General features: G+C 47.7%; 1 protein-coding gene across 3 annotated transcripts in view; it reads right to left on the bottom strand.

Moving 5' to 3' along the window:
* Positions 1–1,558: 1,558 nt before the first annotated feature.
* Positions 1,559–17,797, bottom strand: part of MAP2K4 (mitogen-activated protein kinase kinase 4) — a 63,972-nt gene continuing 47,733 nt past the window's right edge. For all 3 annotated transcript variants that reach the window (XM_074555340.1, XM_074555338.1, XM_074555339.1), the window contains 7 exons: positions 13,176–13,295; positions 12,359–12,410; positions 11,827–11,954; positions 6,784–6,861; positions 5,259–5,407; positions 4,851–4,896; positions 1,559–4,122 (listed from right to left, as the gene is read on the bottom strand). In XM_074555340.1, coding sequence (XP_074411441.1) covers positions 4,009–4,122; positions 4,851–4,896; positions 5,259–5,407; positions 6,784–6,861; positions 11,827–11,954; positions 12,359–12,410; positions 13,176–13,295 — 687 coding nt within the window. In that variant the 3' untranslated portion in view covers positions 1,559–4,008. The remainder of the gene's footprint in view (positions 4,123–4,850; positions 4,897–5,258; positions 5,408–6,783; positions 6,862–11,826; positions 11,955–12,358; positions 12,411–13,175; positions 13,296–17,797) is intronic.

The following is a 17,797-nucleotide window of genomic DNA, read 5'->3' as shown; positions in this document are numbered from 1 at the left end:
TAAACAATAATTGTCTGCTGCAGAGGAATGCAACAGGTGCATCTGTGATTGGTCTCATGTGGTTGTTTTTAATTAATGGTCAAAGTCCAGCTGTCTCAGACTCTCTGGTCAGTCACAAGATTTTATTATCATTTCTTTCCATTTTCTTTCAAGCCTTCTGATGAAATCCTTTCTTCTATTCTTTTAGTATAGTTTTAATACATAATTTTCTTTTAATATAATATCTATCATAAAATAATAAATCAGCCTTCTGAAACATGGAGTCAAGATTCTCACCTCTTCCCTTGTTGGGGTTGCCTGCAAATTTAGCGTTTGGTGACCCCGAGTGAGGAACATTCCCACAGAACTACTCCTGATCCTGAGCTCTGCCATGAGCAAGGATCCCTGCAGGTGCTCTGCTCTCCCTCTCTGGGCTGGGCACCCCTGGCCTGTCCCATCCAGCCCAGTGCAGCAGGACAGGCACTCCTGACCAGCTCCTCTTCCTTCCCAGAGGGGCTGCTGGGGTCCAGCTCTGACTGGGCAGATTCCAAACCCTCCACAGCCTCCAAGCAGAAGAGACCTCCGAGCACCGCACCAGGACTCACCCAGGACTCTGAGTCCATCTGGGTTCTGCAGACCTTGCAATCATCAGAGCTGGGAGCTCCACCTGCCCTTCCCTGGAGGGTGGGCACAGCCCCCTCTCACCCTGGTTTTTTAAGATTTTCTAAGCCTTCTGATGTTGACATTCTTGTAGAGAACTTTCTCACACACTTTCTGTAAATAACTCATTGTTTTGCATTCCTTTATAGAAGAGGAGAAATTTGATGGACTGTTGGTTGGTCCAGTGCCATTGGAAAGGTGGCACTGTCACCCTCCAATCCACTGCCACTTTTGGAAAACTATAAATGTTGGAGTCAGAAAATAAACTTCCCTTTTCCTTCACCTTGAGAGCAGCAGTGTGTGCTTGTGTTCTTTCATGTCCTACAGTGACAGCCTCCTGCCCTCCTGACAGGGACAAGGTGTCCTGAGCCACCAGGACCTCCCTGTGCTGCAAACACTGCTTGTCTGAGAGGAGCCCAAACACAGAGGGCCCAGCAGAATTCCAGAGAGAGAAAACACATCCAGAGCTCCCTTCACCTCCTTCATTTGGCACAAGAAGATCTGAAGGTTGCTTTCCTCTTCCACCTGGAAGGCAGGTGTTCCACAGCTCTTATGAACCTTCCCCTTCATGTCTGACCTTACAAAATGAAAATAACAAGGTCACAGTCGCATCTTAGTTTTATTACAACTGACCTGCAAGCAAAAGGATAGAACTATTACATAAACACTCTGATCCATGTAGAATAGCTTAAATAGAGGAGGAAGTCAAACCAGGAGACCGGATAAAATATTCGGAAGCTCTTTGAAGCAGTTATGTTCCTGAGCTTCATTTTACAGACAATAAGGCAACATCCCTGCACATCAGCTTTTTGATATTTTTATACATTTTTCTTCTATGGTACAAGAAAAAAAAATAATAACCAGAATTCACAATGTACAGTTCTTACACTATTTTCACAGCTTCTGAACACTATACACCTTTTTTTCTTTTTTTTTTTTCTTTAATAGATACATTGCAATAAATGGTGCACCCTTAGTAATTCATAAGAATCCTATTTGAATAGGCTAAACCTGTCCTGTACAGCAGCACCTCCCTCCTGTCACTGGCAGCTCAAAGCTTTGTATTTCCATTCCCAGCAAGCTGTTCTGGGCTGGAGATGGGACAGCACCAGAGCACAGACCCAGCCATCCCCACAGGGCAGAACAAGGCAGTCCTGTGTGTTTGGGGAGGTTCCATCACAGTGCTGCCCCTCTGAGAGGTTTTTGGGTTCGCTGCTGCCAGGAGGAGTCAGACTGACACCAGAGGGAGGGTGAAGCCCCAGCTGCGGCTGCCCTTGCTGGGCCTGGGTCTCTCCATCCCCACAGCCAGCAGCCCTGGGGACCTGCAGTGCCACTCCAGGGGCTGAGGCTGGAGAGAGGAACCCCAGCTCCACAGGGATCTGCCTGAGAAAGGCTCTGGGGTGGGCACTCAGTGGCTGCTTTAGGCAGGCATGGTCTGACTGATCTCCGTGCAGGAGGCACCAGAGCTGTCAGGAGGAGCAGGGACTGCAGAAAGCTGCCTTGCCCGAGGAGCAGCCCAAGAGGAACAGTCCAGGAAGGGCAGCACCAAGGGAGCCAGCAGGAGCCCCAGGACGTGTCACCTCCGTGGCAGACAGACAGACAGACACCAGCTGTGTCCAGGGCCTCAGCTCTCCTTCCCAGCTGGGCTGTGCTGCTTGCTCTTCACTCAGCCTCGGGCTGCTTTGTGCATGGTGGCTTTGGCGGATGTGGGGAGCCCTTCCTGGGGATCCTGCCAGCACCACGGTGTTTTCATTCCCTCTGTGTCCAGCTTGCTGCTGAGCTCTGATGGGAGGCTGCTCTAACACTGATGAAGTTCTACCAAGCACCTCAATCAGCTCAGAACGGAAAGGAGAGACCCTGCAGCCTCCATTTTATCCCTGGTGTGCTACTAAACACCTGAAAACTGCAGTATTTGGGGGGGAAAAAAAAGGTTTTGGGAAAAATTAATCTTTGAAAAATATGTCAATTAAGCAAACAGAAAAGCCTGATGTGCTGTTTCACCTAGGAGTGGACCAGAAGACGACAGCTTGCCTGGCAATGGACCAGAAGACAAGAGCTTGCCTGGCCTTGCTGGGCCAGCTGAGAGGAGTTGGAAGCTCCTTCACCTCCACCTCACCTCCTTCTGCACCACCCCCAACCTCAGAGGGGTTTGCTCAGGGTGCAGCAGCAGGAGCTGGGGAGGGTCAGTCTCCAGGTGATGGTGCCGAAGTGTCCCCAGCAGCTCAGCAGGGTGTGCTGGGCACAGGGCCACCCCTCCATCCTGCCTGCAGCAGCAAGGAGAAGAGCTCAGCTCTGTGGTGGGACTCTGGGACTCAGGAGTTCAGGACACGGGCTGGGAGGGCTGGGCCATGCCACAGGTGCAAGCAGCAGGGCTGGGGACAGCAGGGACACGAGAAACACTGGCCAGGACTCACAGCCATCAGCTGGTGGCCCACTCAAGCAGCTGCAGCCTCTGTGGATGGCTCTGGGTGAAGGCAAAGCAAAGCCAGTGGCTGGTGAGCACTGTGCACTATAAACCAGGTCAACAAGCAGGTTAAATTCAATCAAGTAGTTTAATAATTCTTCAGGTCAAAGGTCTTATCTTACCAGGTAACAATTTACAGGACACCTAGTTAAGAGTGAAGAGTGGCTGGCTTGGTAAAAGGAGGAAGAATACATTATGTCCCATCTCAATAGTTTAATGTTAGCCTCTTTCAACGCAACATATTTTTGGTAAAGACATATTCACTATATTTAACATGATCTCTCTTTAACAGGAAGTTCAGCTGAGCACACTGTCCCCAGAAAGTACACTGCGACTGTAAAGCAACAGAATTTCATAGCAGTAAATCTATTGCACTTTGTGAAGAATAAAATTCTCCTTTGCCTTTCCAGCTCCAGAAGGCAAAGCATCTCGTTGGTTAAGCAAGTTCTTCTCCCTCCAGGCAAAGTCTCTTAATGTTCAGACAGACAACGCCTAACTTTTGTTTGTTTGCTTTTTATTATTACTTGAAACAACAATCGGAAGAGTTTGAGAGAAAAATCTTTCCAGTAGCTGCTGAGGAGTCTCCAAGTTTTGAGTCTAGAAATGAATTTTAGGTGCTATCCAATCACAGTCAACAAATATATGTACTTATTTCCACATTTCATGAATATGTCCACAAAAGAGCAAGATGAGGTCTCTCTGTGACCAACACTAACACTGTGTGATCAGGTATTACAGGGATGCACTTTATATGTGACAACAGTATACAGACAGGATGGAAATAACACCAATATTATTGCACATGGTGTCTGGGCGAGCATTAAAAACACTGCAATATGTGATGAAAATTCTTTACAGCTTGTTTTCTCTCAGCCCTTTTTCTAGAGTTTGATGTAGCAGCAGTATCAATCCACGTACATTGGAGAGCTGGGAGTTGCTGGCATTTGATCCAGGATTTTACAAACATAGCATGCAACATCCACTGTGCGTTCCTCATACATCAGGATGAAGGGATGTTTCTGGAAGCAGATAAAAAAAACCAACAAAGTTATGGTCACCCTCCTGGCATGTGCCCCTCAGATAAAAACTGAGCAGGGGAATTTGTCTGGTGCAAGAACATGGTTTGTGGTGGCTCTAGGGCACCAGGACACAGCCCGGTAAATTCATGTCTTTAACATGGGAGGTTTCTGAGGCAGGACAGGACTGCAGAGCTCAGGAGCTGCCAGGCAGGAGGCAGTGAGGGTGCAGGATCAGCAGCTCCTCTGCAGCACTGACATTTCCTGAAATCCCTTCAGGAGAGGTTTCAGCAGCAGCATTGTCACAGTGGGGACAGTGACAGGAGTGACAGGGAGTGCCTTGCAGAGGCCAAAGCCAAGCTCTGCTCTCCTGAGCCCCCACCCTCGGCTCTGCCCAGCAGGCAGCACTGGCCAGAGCCAGGTCAGAGAGCTGGGACAGAACATCAGGGAGGTTCTGAGCCAGGACATCAGGCAAATCCCTTTCACATCAGGTGATGTGAAACCCCAGGGCTGACTGTGGAACCACAGCCTCTAAGAGGTGCCCTCCAGGTGCCCAGAGCTCCTTGAAGTTGCCACATGTGACTGACCCAAGCCAAAAGCATTGCTGCTCTCTCCTTTAGCACCTCCCCACAGACAGGCCCTGCTGCTGCCCAGCTCCAGATCTCACTTCTGCCTGAGCCCAGTCCCCTGTGAGATGTGTGCTGGAGACATTGAAAGCACTGAGGACTCACCAGAAGCTCTTTGTACTTTGGCCTTTTGGACTCGTCCTTTGTAAGGCTAAAGAAAGCATAGAGATAATTAGGAGAATGTGGGATCAGGGAAAATGTTACAAACATCAAATACAAACTTTCACAGGACATGATGCTGTCAGAGGGGGACACACCACCTTTGGTTTTCTGGAAAGCCCATCCTTGCACTGTGAGTGACCACAGGAGTAACTTCCCTCCCCTGCCACCATCCCAGCTGTGCAGGCAGGGGCTGGGGCTGTGTCTGACACAAATCTCCTGCCATGGAAACTTCCCTCCTTACCATGTCTCCTGTCTCTAGCACAGCCAGGGAAGTGCTGGACACACGACCCTTGCCAAACACCAGCCAACAGAAGGAGCCCACCCCCAGTGCCTGCAGCAGCACACACTCACCACAAGTTGACGAAGTTGATGAAGCTTGGGGAAAACTCCCTTTCCTCTGAGTTACTCAGCTGTGGTGGGTCTCCTTTCACTACTTGTGTCAACTGGTCAAACACACTGTTCCACTTGGGGTAGGGGAATCGCCCCGTGGCCAGCTCGTACTGCAGGAGACAGGAGCAGAACCAGACAGGTTTATACCAGGGAAGCTCAGTCAGGGAAAAAAAAGTCTGCAGCAAACTTGAACCCCCCCAGAAGGAAGACTGAGATGAGATTTTTCATCCTATTCCCTGTATGATTCTAAGTAGAGGGAAGGTTTTACTCAGCAGTAAATTCTGCTGCTGTGTGAGGGGCATGGCCAGATCTACCCTGACCAGGCCTCTGTGCCATGTCTGCTCCTCCATTGACTATAAATCAAACCAGTGTAGGAGAGTAAAATCCTCCAGTCCCTCCCCAAGCATCCTAACAAGCACAAGAGAAAATGGATAATGAGAATGAGACAATCACATGATATCTCAGGTTGGAGAGGACCCATAAGGATCCCTGAATCCAACTTCAGGATAATGAAAATCAGTTTTTTTTTTAACATCAGTGGTGAGAAAAGAAGCTACTGGTTCATACTTAATTGCTTCTGCTTTCTCTTCTGCTTCACAACCTGAAGAAAGTAAGGGCTTCTCACTGAGAGCTTCTCAGTGTGTGCAGCGAGCAGTGCTGTGGCTGAGCCAGTGAGGAACCACAACCCCAGAATCCAGGATTAACCAAGGCCTCTGTGCAGCCAAAGCACAGCAGCTGCCAGAGGCTTATTCACACAGCCTGGGTGCTCTGCTCTGCACCACCACACTCAGCACTGTCACCTCAGATTCTGAACACAAAATTCATTTACAATCCAACACCTCTGTCACTGTCATATTCTTTGAAAAATCCCTTCACCAGGATTTCTTCTCCTGGGAAGCTGAGAAGCCTCAGAGAAAAATGTAAATAATAATTATCTGATTGCTTCTCTTGTATTTGCTGCTTTAGAATGTGGTTTGGACATTGTTTACCAACTGGCCATTGTTTGATTGGTTTCATGTGAATTGTTTTAACTTAATAGCCAATCATGGCTAGCTGTGTCGAGGCTCTGAGAAGTCTCGAGTGTTCATTCTCATTCTTGTTTAGCCTTCTGTCTGTATCTTTATTCTTTAGTATAGTTTAGTACAGTATTCTTTTATATGATATGATATGATATGATATGATATGATATAGTATGATATGATATAGTAAGATATGATATGTAATGTAATGTAATGTAATGTAATGTAATGTAATGTAATATCATTAGCCTTCTAAGAACATGGAGTCAGATTCACTCATTTCCTCCTCATCCTGAGGACCCAGCAAACTCAACACACCTCCTCCCTGCTCACATCCAGGGGGCTTGGGAGAACCATGGAGATGGGAAGCCCCCAGGCTGTTCCCGAGGCAGGGAGTGCCCACTGTGAGCAGAGCCCAGGAAGGAGCTGGGCTGTGCTGCCCCTGGCACAGGGCAGTGCCCACTCACCAGTGTGATGCCCAAGCTCCAGACGTCGGAGCGCACGTCGTAGCCTTGCCGCGAGGCGCTGGGATCTATCCGCTCCGGCTGAAACGGCAACAGGAGTGTCAGGCTCTGGGCCATGCAGGGAGCATCTGCAAAGCTGGAGAGAACCCTGAGCCTGGCACAGCCCCAAGCAAAACCTCTGGCCAGGGCAGCCATCCAACCCCAGCAGAGAAACATCTCAAGGAAACACTACAAACACTGATTTTATGGAGGTGTCGTGTAAAAGGTGATCAGAAATGGCAACTTATCACAGCCCAATGCTATGGGGTTTTTTTCCTTTTGCACAAACACTTTGAATGACTGTCTTATTTATTTAGTTTTGTTCAACTTTGGGATGTCTTTAGCACCAAGTCTCACTTTCTCTGTTTTGACACCCAAGGGATGATAAGAACTGAAATCAACATCTCACCCCCACCCTGGGGACTGAGGCTCAGCAGCATCTACCAGAACTCTTCTCCCCAGCCAGTTACTAAGAAACTATTAAAAACTATTTTAACTATTTTATTTATATAATTAATTCTATAAATTATAAATTTATTATAAACACATTATAATAGTGTGCATAGTGTATATATCTCCCCACCCTAGGGAGTGAGGCTTAGCAGCATCTACCAGAACTCTTCTCCCCAGCCAGCTACTAAGAAGCTATTATAAACTATTATAACTATTTTATTTATATTTATATAATTTTTATAATTTATAATATAAATCATACATTTGTTATAAACACATTATAATAGTATGCTTAGTATATATATATTATATATATATATACTAAGCACACTATTATAATGTGCTTCAAGAAAAGCTCCTGTGAACAAGGTTTCAGTCATCCCTTGAAGGCAACTATGATGTTACAAGGCTTTAAGACATGCAAAATGCCTTTCATAGAAAGCAATATTGGGCCAGACACAGGTGATTCACACCTAAGAGCAGAGCTGAGCCAGCAAAAACATCTTTATGCCTTGCATGTCATCTTTATGAGAAACCTCAGTCTGCCTTCTTTAGTTAAAAATAGAATAATTAACATGTCAAAAGAAAGAGACTCTCATTCAGTTTTGACAACAACAATAATAAAGATACCTGCATAGCAATAAATCCTAAATTATGGGGTACAGGGAATACTCTGAAAGCCCTGGTTGCTTTGTAAGCTACATTTTAATACAATTTCATGGCAGACACAGCTGAGAAGTGCAGCAGCAGGTGGCCCAGCCCTGAACCCTACTGGGGACACACCATGGTGTCTTGGAGCTGCCACCAGGGATGGACCAGCACAGAACACATCAAATGCTGGGGATGCTGGCCTGGCCAGGGCTGTGACCCATGGGGATGTGCCACAGCAGAGAAAGCTGCCAGGCTGCAGGTGAAGGAGGGGACTACACGGGACTACAGTGCCCAGAGGGACTGGTGGGATGGGTGGCACTGGTGAGACACAGCTGGTTGTCTCAGGAACCCAAGATGGGCACCCTGCTCCTGTGAGCAAATGGCAATAGGGTTTTGGCCATAGACCATGGTGGCAAAGTTAAAGCAAAGCAGGATGGACCAAAATAAATCCCATCTAAATACAGAGTAGGAAGAATGCTGAGAATTTTCCATGTGGATCACATGGGAGCAATTAACACCAAGGAAGGAAGAGTCACCATGTCACACTCTGGGGACCTGGAGGGCTGCAGACAAAGCCTGGCTCAGGCCAGGTGTCCTTCTGATGCCAAGAGCAAGCAGGAAAGGAAATGGCTGAGGTGGAGACCCAGCTCTGGATGTGCTGATGGAGTGAGGAGACGGGATGGATGCATCAGAGAAGGGTACAGGCTGCCATGGGCCTTCTCCAGTTCAGTGTTCACCTGAGCACCAGCATCTTGACTGAAAAATGAGCAGTGGGCACCACAGATCCTCCCTCTCTTCCAAGCCCCAGCTACACAAACAGCCATACCTGGCCTGATCTCTGCCTGAACCACCTGAACACGACATCCAGCTGGCCAGACAGCAATGCCAGCACCAACTGTCCACCTTCCCCAGGGAGAAGTGAGAAGCCACAGTTTGCAGCCAAAGGCTCCAAACTGACCTGAGAAAAGGACCTGAGTGACCAAGGATGGAGGTGACACCATCACTCTCCACTCCTGTGGAGCTCTGGAAGGAGCAGGGCAGGACATCCATCCTCACAATGGCTGGGCCTGCCCCTCCACTCCTGCCCAAACCAAGCCCTTCCAGTCTCACCCTTCCTCTCTGACACGGGCACTGGGTTCACTGGGGCATTCAGAAGGCAAAAAGCAGAAATGTCACACACAGCTCACTCCCAGCAGCATCCCCACAGCCAGAGCAAGGCAGGGAGCACAGGAAGCAGCACTCAGGGAGGATGCAGGGCTGGCCAGGAGCACCCACTGCTGGGCGAGGGCTGTGCAACCTCACCTGGAGCAAACCCCCAGAGCTGGCAGCAGCACAGGGCACGGGTGAGGAGGGCTCAGAAAAGCCCAGGCTGCTCCAGGGGCCAGAGACTGCCTGGGAACTCAGTCCTGCCTTTCTTTCCCCCAGAGAACACGAGGTACCCACACTCAGAGGCCTTTTCCCACTGTAACAATTGCAGTGGAACTGAAAGCCAAAAGCAAAACAAGCTCCCAGCACCACAGCTCCAAGGCTGAGGCGCCGCTCGCTCTGACAGCTCCAACAATCTTGGTTCAAGCCCACAGCACTTGCTTGGCAGCTGGACATGGCTCCTGCTGCCTCCTCAGAGCACTCACAGCCAGACTGGCTGACATCCAGGGCCATTGTTACCAACAGCTCCCTGGGGACCAGGCTCCTTCAAGGGTGAGTGCCACGGGGTTGGTGAGCCTTGCAAAACGAGACACCATCATCCAGCAGCCTCCTGGCTGAACACAGCTACTACTCTTGGCCTATTTTACACTAAAAAATTACTATTTTCCTTTTGAAAGAAGTGTGGCAGCCTGACTCCTTCCCAGGTATATCCAATTTGATCACAGCATCCCTTCAGACATCAGCCTCTGCTGGCTTGGCAGATGTGCCTGCCCACTAGGGACACCTCCCCATTTCCCAGGCTTTCTGTACGTGGAAATGTTCATGTACTTGGAAAGGAGTCACTGAGGCAGCAGAGCAGCAAGGAAGAGGCCAATCATCTCCCACATCACTTGCCAGCTGCTGGCTGCCCCACAAAACCTGTGCCCTGCCAAGGCTCTGAAAAACACAAACCGAACTGCAACACTTCTGCTCACTTAAAAGTCCACCCAAGTCTGGAGCTGCCAATGGAGCTGCACAAATCTGAGTGCATGAAGACAGACAGACAGACAGGAGAAAGGAAAACCAAAGGGCTATGGAAGCACTCACTCACACATCCCAGGGGAAAGGGTGCACTGCAGCTCTTTACAGATATCTCAGTCATCTCATTAACTGTCATTGCAGTCACCTCAGGAACTGTCATGGCATAACTACACCAACAGCCTGAGCAGAACTGGCCACCCATCCATGGCTCAAAGAAAGGTCAGAGTCAGGGCAGGCAGCTTTCACCTTGGACACCACAATCAGAGAAAAGCCATCTGAGAGCCATAGCCCAGGCCAGGTGGGAATCATGCCTTGGAAGAGAGATATTTTCCTTTTTTCTACTTGGTGGTAGATAAAAAGAGTTCAGAAAACAGTATTTTTCAGCATACCGAGCCATGAATATGTAACAAAAATTAAAGCCAGGCACTAAAATTAAAGTTACATGAGCAGCAGCAGGCACAATTCTCTGCACAATGTAGCCTTGGCTCATGTGAGAACAGAGATGCATTTTCAAAGCACCCTGAAGCACTGAAGTGTTTAAAACCCTCAGACAGCTTCCAAAATCACCACTACAGCTTTTCACTCTGGGAGAGGGAGGGCAGCAAACAAGCAGGACAGACTCCCAGGAGCCACAGCTCAGCCCCAGCAATTTCCACACAGCTGCTCTGCTACTGCTGCTCTCCAGAATCACATTCTCCTGGAATGAAGTTCTGGCACACTTTGGAATTAAAGTGGTTCACAAAAATCACTGTAATTCTGCTCTGCAATAACTCCTGTGACATAATCTTACCAGAGCAAATGGATTTCTTGCAGACCAAGACAAACCCACACTCTGACAGCCCTGCTCCCCTGGGCAATGGTGTTTTGGAGCTGCTGGAAGGCACAGAGCTCCTCTCCACTCCAGCAGCACAGCAATGGCAGCAGCAGAGGAATCCAGCAAAAACCCAGGAATTGGGACACTTTGCCACAGCCTGGATGACACTGCCACAGCAGAGCTCGATCCAGAGCTCAATTTAATCCATGAAAGGGTGTTCATCCCACAAGGAGGGTGTGTTGGGGAAGATGAAACAGGAAAGCCTTATAAATAGGATTGCTTGGTAAAAGATTTTGAGAATATGGAAACTATAAGCGAGATTGAAATGAAAGCAAGCTTTGAGATACCTCAGTTACTGCACAGCTGGAAAACAATGGTGTGGCCAGCTGAAGGTAATCCCCTTTTGATGGAACAACACCCTCTGCTTGCAGACAGGCCCAGAGCAGACCCTACAGCTTGGCAGGAGTCCAAAGAGGAGTTTTTAGAGTTTAAAATTACTGCAAAGAGTAGTTTTTAGGGTTTCCAAAGAGCAGTTTTTAGGCTTAGCAGAAGGGGCCCAAAGAGGAGTTTTTAAGGTTTTTTAGGGTAATAGTATGGTAATGTGATGATTCTTACAGGCTGTATGTAAATGCTATAGGATTTGTATCCTGTACTAGACTGGTTAGTGAGATTTAGAATATTCAACACAGAAGAAGATTTATTGTATTGTAATGGGAACCTTGACCTCTCATCCTCCTTACCACACTCTTGCTTTCTTTCTCTTTACCACTCTCTTTACTTGTCCGAGCTGTGGCTGGCAGCTCCCAGCAGGGCCCTGCACTTGGCCCTTTGCAATAAACCACAAGTTCCAAGCCCTGGCTTCAGAGATCTCTCATCTCTGTCACTCCTGCAGGGTGGGATTCCCCAGAGCCCGTCCCACTCACCGCCATGTACGGCCGGCACCCTGCATCCCGCGTTTTGGCAATGGAGTCCACGAGCTGTCCGCTAATGCCAAAGTCACAGAGTTTAATATTCCCATTTCTGTCCAGAAGAATATTGGAAGGTTTGATGTCTGCAGGGGGAAGAAATTTAAAGCAGTAAGTCATGGCTGGAGGTTTTGATTTCAAGCAGAACAGCTGCAGGGGATGGAGGGCGGCAGTGCTGTGCCATCGCTGTCACCCTCGGCGCTGGATCCTGCATGGGAGCATGAGGGGATGGAGCCAGCCCTGGAGGTGCCACATGCCCAAAGGCAGCAGCAGATGCCCAGCCACCCTGAAATCACACTTACATGGAAAAAGCACATGAAGGGGCAACAGGACAGGCACTGGGACACTTGTTGAAAACCTGCACTCAGACTCACGGTGGTACAGGTGCTGTGCTTACACTTGGAGTGAACCAAAGGCCACTAACAATTCTTGCAATCATTTTAACAGACAAGAAGAGACATTAAGTTAAAAAAAGACATGAAGAACTCACCTCTGTGAATGATTTTCAAGTTTTCTTTTAAGTGGTTTAGTGCTTTCACAGTCTAGGAAAGAAAAACAGATGAAAAATAAGCAGATGCCATAAGAGTCCTGTGGTTATTACATTTTTGGAACTCCAAGAACAGGTGTAAAAAGCATTTAATACCTTAAGATATCAATGCTGTAATATGCCATGTAATAAAACATTTTTCTCTGAACCTTTTCTGCAAACAGAAGGTGATATAAGAGAGGGTATGGGCTTAAGTGAACACACATTTCCTGTGACCTGCAAAGATCCCACTCTGGGAGAGAAGAGCCAGAGGTGGAGCCAGAACAATCTCTGATGTTAATTATCCTCAGCAATAACTTATTTCAAGTCATATGCTATATTTTTTTCAGCAAGTCACAACTATTTCATTATCTGAGTTTTCAGATTTTTCATATTATTATCTGAGTTTTCATTAGGCCAGAATTTCCAGGTTATATCAGAAAACATCAGCCAAGTTCTCCAGTGCTTTTGGAGCCTTTGCACATGAATTCCAGAAGCTTCTCTGGTCTGGGCTGGTGCCTGTGCTGCTGGTGCTCACATTCAAGCAGACAGAGCAGGAAGATGACCCTGGGGTCTGTTTATGACCCCAGGAGCTCTGTTTACACCATGTAACATACTGTGGAAAAGTCATGAGTACCCAGAAGAACCATTCCCAGTGTGGTGCAAACAGCAGCAGCAATTCTGCTCCACAGACCAACCAGCTTTTCACATGGAGTGAGATCTGAACAAGGATCTGAACTTTTCAATTATCTTCAACAAAAAGGTTTAACAAAATACTTACAGCTAAAGTGATTTTGCCTAAGATTTCTTCTGGAATAACATCATCTAATACACTATATACATATTTGTAAAACTTATCAAACGAGGTAGACATGAGCTCCATACAGATCCAACAGTCACCCTGGAAAGAGAAAACAATGTGAGATACAAATGAGAAATACAAATGCAGAGAGCATAAAGAGATCCACTGAATCCTATGAAATACATAAATAGCAACATGTATTCTATAGAAAGGATGGAATTCAGCTTGATTTGTTTCAGCAATGAAAGACTTGCTCCTATTCACAGCAGAGGCATTTACCTGCCCAGCTCACACCTGACATTACAGTTTAGATGCCTGAACCCAGGTGAATCCAAGCCTCACAGAGTGCTTTGCTCTCCAGGAGGCTGCAGGCACAGGAGAACACCCAGAAGAGGGGAGCTGCTTTCCTAGAAAAGGGCTGTGTGGCTGGGGAGGAAGACTTTGGGCAGCTCCAGCTCACACTGCTCATTTGGCATTAGCTTTTCACATCAGCTCAAGGCACAGCAGGAGCTGATGTCATCCTCTCAAGGGCTGCTACAAGCCTGAGCACAGTAAACTCTCACTGCACCCAAAAAAAGCAGAAGATAGAATAAGTGTTGTGACAGATATGGAAGCAGGGACATCACTGAAAGAGGCCAGAGCAGCACAGCAGGATGAGGGCATGACCACCACACTTCAGGGGGCCTGAAAAAAGGTGTACAGACCACAGGTTGGCTATGGAGGAACTTGGCTAAGGAACTGTTCAGATTTCAACTACAGAAATGAAATTGGGCAATACATGTAGAAAATGTCTCTTTCCTGCATTAGCAACAACAGCAAAGTGCAGATGAAGCACTTGCATTTTAACAGGAAGAAAAGGAAGGCTGGCTGGGGACTCAGCTGTCTTCCTGACCAAATACCAACAAGCACTGATGTATATGGGCAAGTCCTGCTCCATTGTGAACTGTGAGGAAAAACCACCCTAATGGGAGTTTCACTTCACATTCTGCCTCTTAACTCAGGTTGATTTCTGATCTAAAAATGACAAAAGAAGCGCTTTAATTTTCTCTTCCTGTTAGAGCCATTCTTCCAAAGACTGTATTTTAGTCGTTACTGGACTACCAGATGCTAATGCACATCTTGTAGACATTCCAAAAAAATGTCCAAGAACATCATGTGCATTTAATTCAAAATATCTCTGTCCAGGGCAGACACAAAAGCAATGGAGATGCTTCAGCTTCTCAGTGCAGAGAATTCCCACTGACAAGCAAGCAGGTGTCACAAGGATGTCACCCATCTGGAGAGCAGCTCACCAGGAAAGGACCTGTGACTCCAGGTGGACATTAAACTAAACATGAGCCTACAATGCATCTTTGCTAGGCTGAAGGATCACAGCATGAGGCAAAGCATCACCAGCAGGTGGAGGGAGGTGATCCTTCCCTTCCCCTCAGTCCAGCAATGGTGAGGCACTCCTGGAGCGCTGTGACCAGTGCTGGGCTCCCCAGTGCAAGAGAGACTCCAGCAAAGGGCAGCTAAGGTGGCTGAGGAACAGGAGCATCCTCCCCACGAGAAAGGCTGATAAAGACAGGACTGCTCAGCCTGGAGAAGGTTCAGGGGAACCTCATCAACCTAAGGGGAAGCCACACAGGGGATGGAGCCAGGTTTGCTCAGTGGTGCTGAGCAACACGAGCAGGACACACAGGAGGTTCCCCCTCAGCATGAGGAAACACTTTGTGAGGGGGATTAATCACTGGCACAGGCTGCCCCAGGAGACTGTGGAGACTCTGTCCCTGCAGAGATTCAAAAGCTATTTGGGCACAATCCTGGTCAAGTGGCCCCACTTGATCATGGGGATGGAAAAGGTGACCTCAGGGGTCCCTGCCAACAACCACCACCCTGTACAAACACTGAAGGTTTATCACATCTGCTCACTGCAGGGGCAGCCAGCTCTTCATGCAGCTACACCAGTGACAGAGACTGACAAATGTCACCACCACCATCATGTATTTACATGGCACATAGGATAATTTTCCTAGAGACCAGGGACTGACAACAGGGACAGACGTGCTGAAGAATGGCAGCACAGTTAAGGATTTCCATAAAAACAGTGTGAGATGCATCAACAGCAAAGAGATCAAACTGAGCAAGGCTGTGTCAGCAATTCACACCAGCCCAGCTCTGTGCTACCAACACATCCATCCCAGCTCCTCTCTCCTGCCAGCAGAAGCTCCCCATGGGCTGACTTACCCAGCTTCCTAGGCATGTTCTGCAACTTGCAATGAATTTTTCATTGAATAGCTTTATCAAGTATTGAACTTATTGGTTTAAACTTGGCTCAACTACACTTGCACTGTGTAGGAGTCACTCCTAAGATTCCAAGTCAGATAAGGCTTCTTTCCTCTTCTCTTAAAAAGAAACACAATAAGAACAGGTACCTTGAAGACCCACTAGTGTGGTCATGGTAACTACCCAAACATTCCCAGCTTTACAGGTACTGTTTTAAACCAGAGCAGCTGCAAAGCTTGTAGCACACAGGCAAGAAAAGAAGACCATTTTTTTTTTTCTCAGACCTAAAAACCTCTTAAAACAGCAATGCTCAGGGGGGTCTTGAAAGTCCCAGTGGGCTCAGCCCACAGCTCCTCTCTTCTCACAAGGAGAGACTCAAGTAAAATGTTTGCAGAACCCCTGTCAACCAATTTTTTTATTTTTTTCTTCCCTCATCTGTCAAGTACAGCCTGGAGAGGAAACACATGAGCATGAGATCCTCTTCAATGAGATCTCTGATGGCTGATGTGGACACCTCTGGGCTCTCCGGAGTGCAGCATGGAAAAAACAGCTGGTCTCCTGGAGCCAGTGGGAACCCACAAAGTTCAATGAGTGTCAGATCCTGCACTTGGCTCAGGGCACTCACCAGTACAATGATGATGGGATTCAGAGCAGCTCTGAGGAGAAGAGCTGGGAGATACTGATGGATGAAAAACTGGACATGAGCAGGCAGCCCAAAAAGCCAACCATGGTGCACTGAAGCCCCTGATTCCATGCATAGACTGTTTCAGTCGTTTACTTCAGCTTTGTTCTTGTTTCATTGACCAGGCAATTTAATCTCATCTAGTGGGTGAGAATGAGCTGAAGCAAAGTCCTGCACCTGACAATCAACCTGTGCTTGTTGCACTGTTACACATTCCATCACATGTACAGACATATAGGGACAGAAATATCCCTCCTGACTGAAGAACAGGCAGCAAACGATGAAGGTTCAGGTGCTGCTTGCTGAGGGACAAGCAGGACCCTGTCACAAAATGTGGAACAAGCAAGAGAAAATACAAATTTCTGTGTAGTATTTCCTGCCTTTCCAAATCAAACTGCTGGTATTCACAGAGGCTGCCACAGGAACTTGTGTTCACAGCCACTTCCCTGACTGCAAGCTGGGACATTTGTCTGACTGCAAAGTAAGACCTTGCATAACTTTATCCAATTTTTGGTTTAGTATTCCAAACTGTCAGGATCCCAGAGCTTAGCTCTGCCTCTCCACACCAAACACTCCTGTTGTGGGAGGCTGCCTGCCTTCCCTTTGCGCCACCTGCCCTGCTGCTTTCCTGGAGCTGCCTGGATCCTGCCAACCCTCTGCACAATTCAGCCTGCTAAACTCCTGTAAAGAGGCTCACATGGATGTCTTTCTGGTTGCTCCACCCACAGCTGAATCCCAGCTCAGGGCAGGTAACCAAGGATTTCCTTACTTTTCACCTTGAAATGCTGCAACAAAGAGCTTTGGTTTATATAGTTTGCTGCAGGTTTCCTGAGAGAGTTTTGGTCTTTCCCAATGTCCCATAAGCTCTTATACCTCAGAGCATGGTGCAGCAGTGACCTGGATCTTTCACAGTTATTTGAGAACAGATCTGATAAACAGACTGGGGGGGTCAGACAGACCCAAATATCCGGGTGAAATTCCTTTTTTCCCTTCCTGTGCTTCTCTGGTGCCATACTTTGCTATCTTTAAGATATTAAGATTCTACTTAATATCGGAACAAGTAATTAATGAGACAAGACACAAAACTTTATGGAAGCCTCCCAGCTCACCCTGGGTACCCCTGAGGAAGGTGACTTGGAGCATCCCTAGGCAGCGGGAACCAAGGAGAGGGGAAGGCTGCTTTCATCTCTGAAGCAAACACCACTTATGTTGAAGGGGAAAAAGGGGATTTCACTCCAACCAGAGCAATGCCAATGAAACCTTTCCCAGACAGAGCAGCAAGGAGCACTGGGAGCCCTGCCTGGCTGCAGGATGATGAGATTTTGGACATGGCAAAGAGTGCAGCCAAGCTGACATCTGGGTGCTGATTAAAGTAAGTTTATGTATTTACATTTACACCCTGGAATGTGTCCAGATCTGAAAAAAGGTGAGAGGCTTGCACAGCCTTGAGCATGTTGCTCATCAGCATCTGGTAAGACACTGTTTTGTCCACAGACCTTTCCTCACACCAGCTTTGTCACCTTTATCTCAGCAAAGCTGGAAATCTCCAGCCAAGCTGAGGTTCCACATAGTAGGAACTTGTACTGTGTGAACATGGACAATGCCTGAGGGCCCAAAATGGCTCTGTGTTCAAAAAGATCAGAAAAAGCAGAGC

This window comes from Zonotrichia albicollis, chromosome 19 (genome assembly GCF_047830755.1).
Source record: "Zonotrichia albicollis isolate bZonAlb1 chromosome 19, bZonAlb1.hap1, whole genome shotgun sequence".
Classification (NCBI taxonomy): Eukaryota; Metazoa; Chordata; class Aves; order Passeriformes; family Passerellidae; genus Zonotrichia; species Zonotrichia albicollis.
The sequence above is the reverse complement of the archived record's forward strand: the minus strand, read 5'-3'. Positions and strand labels throughout refer to the sequence as shown.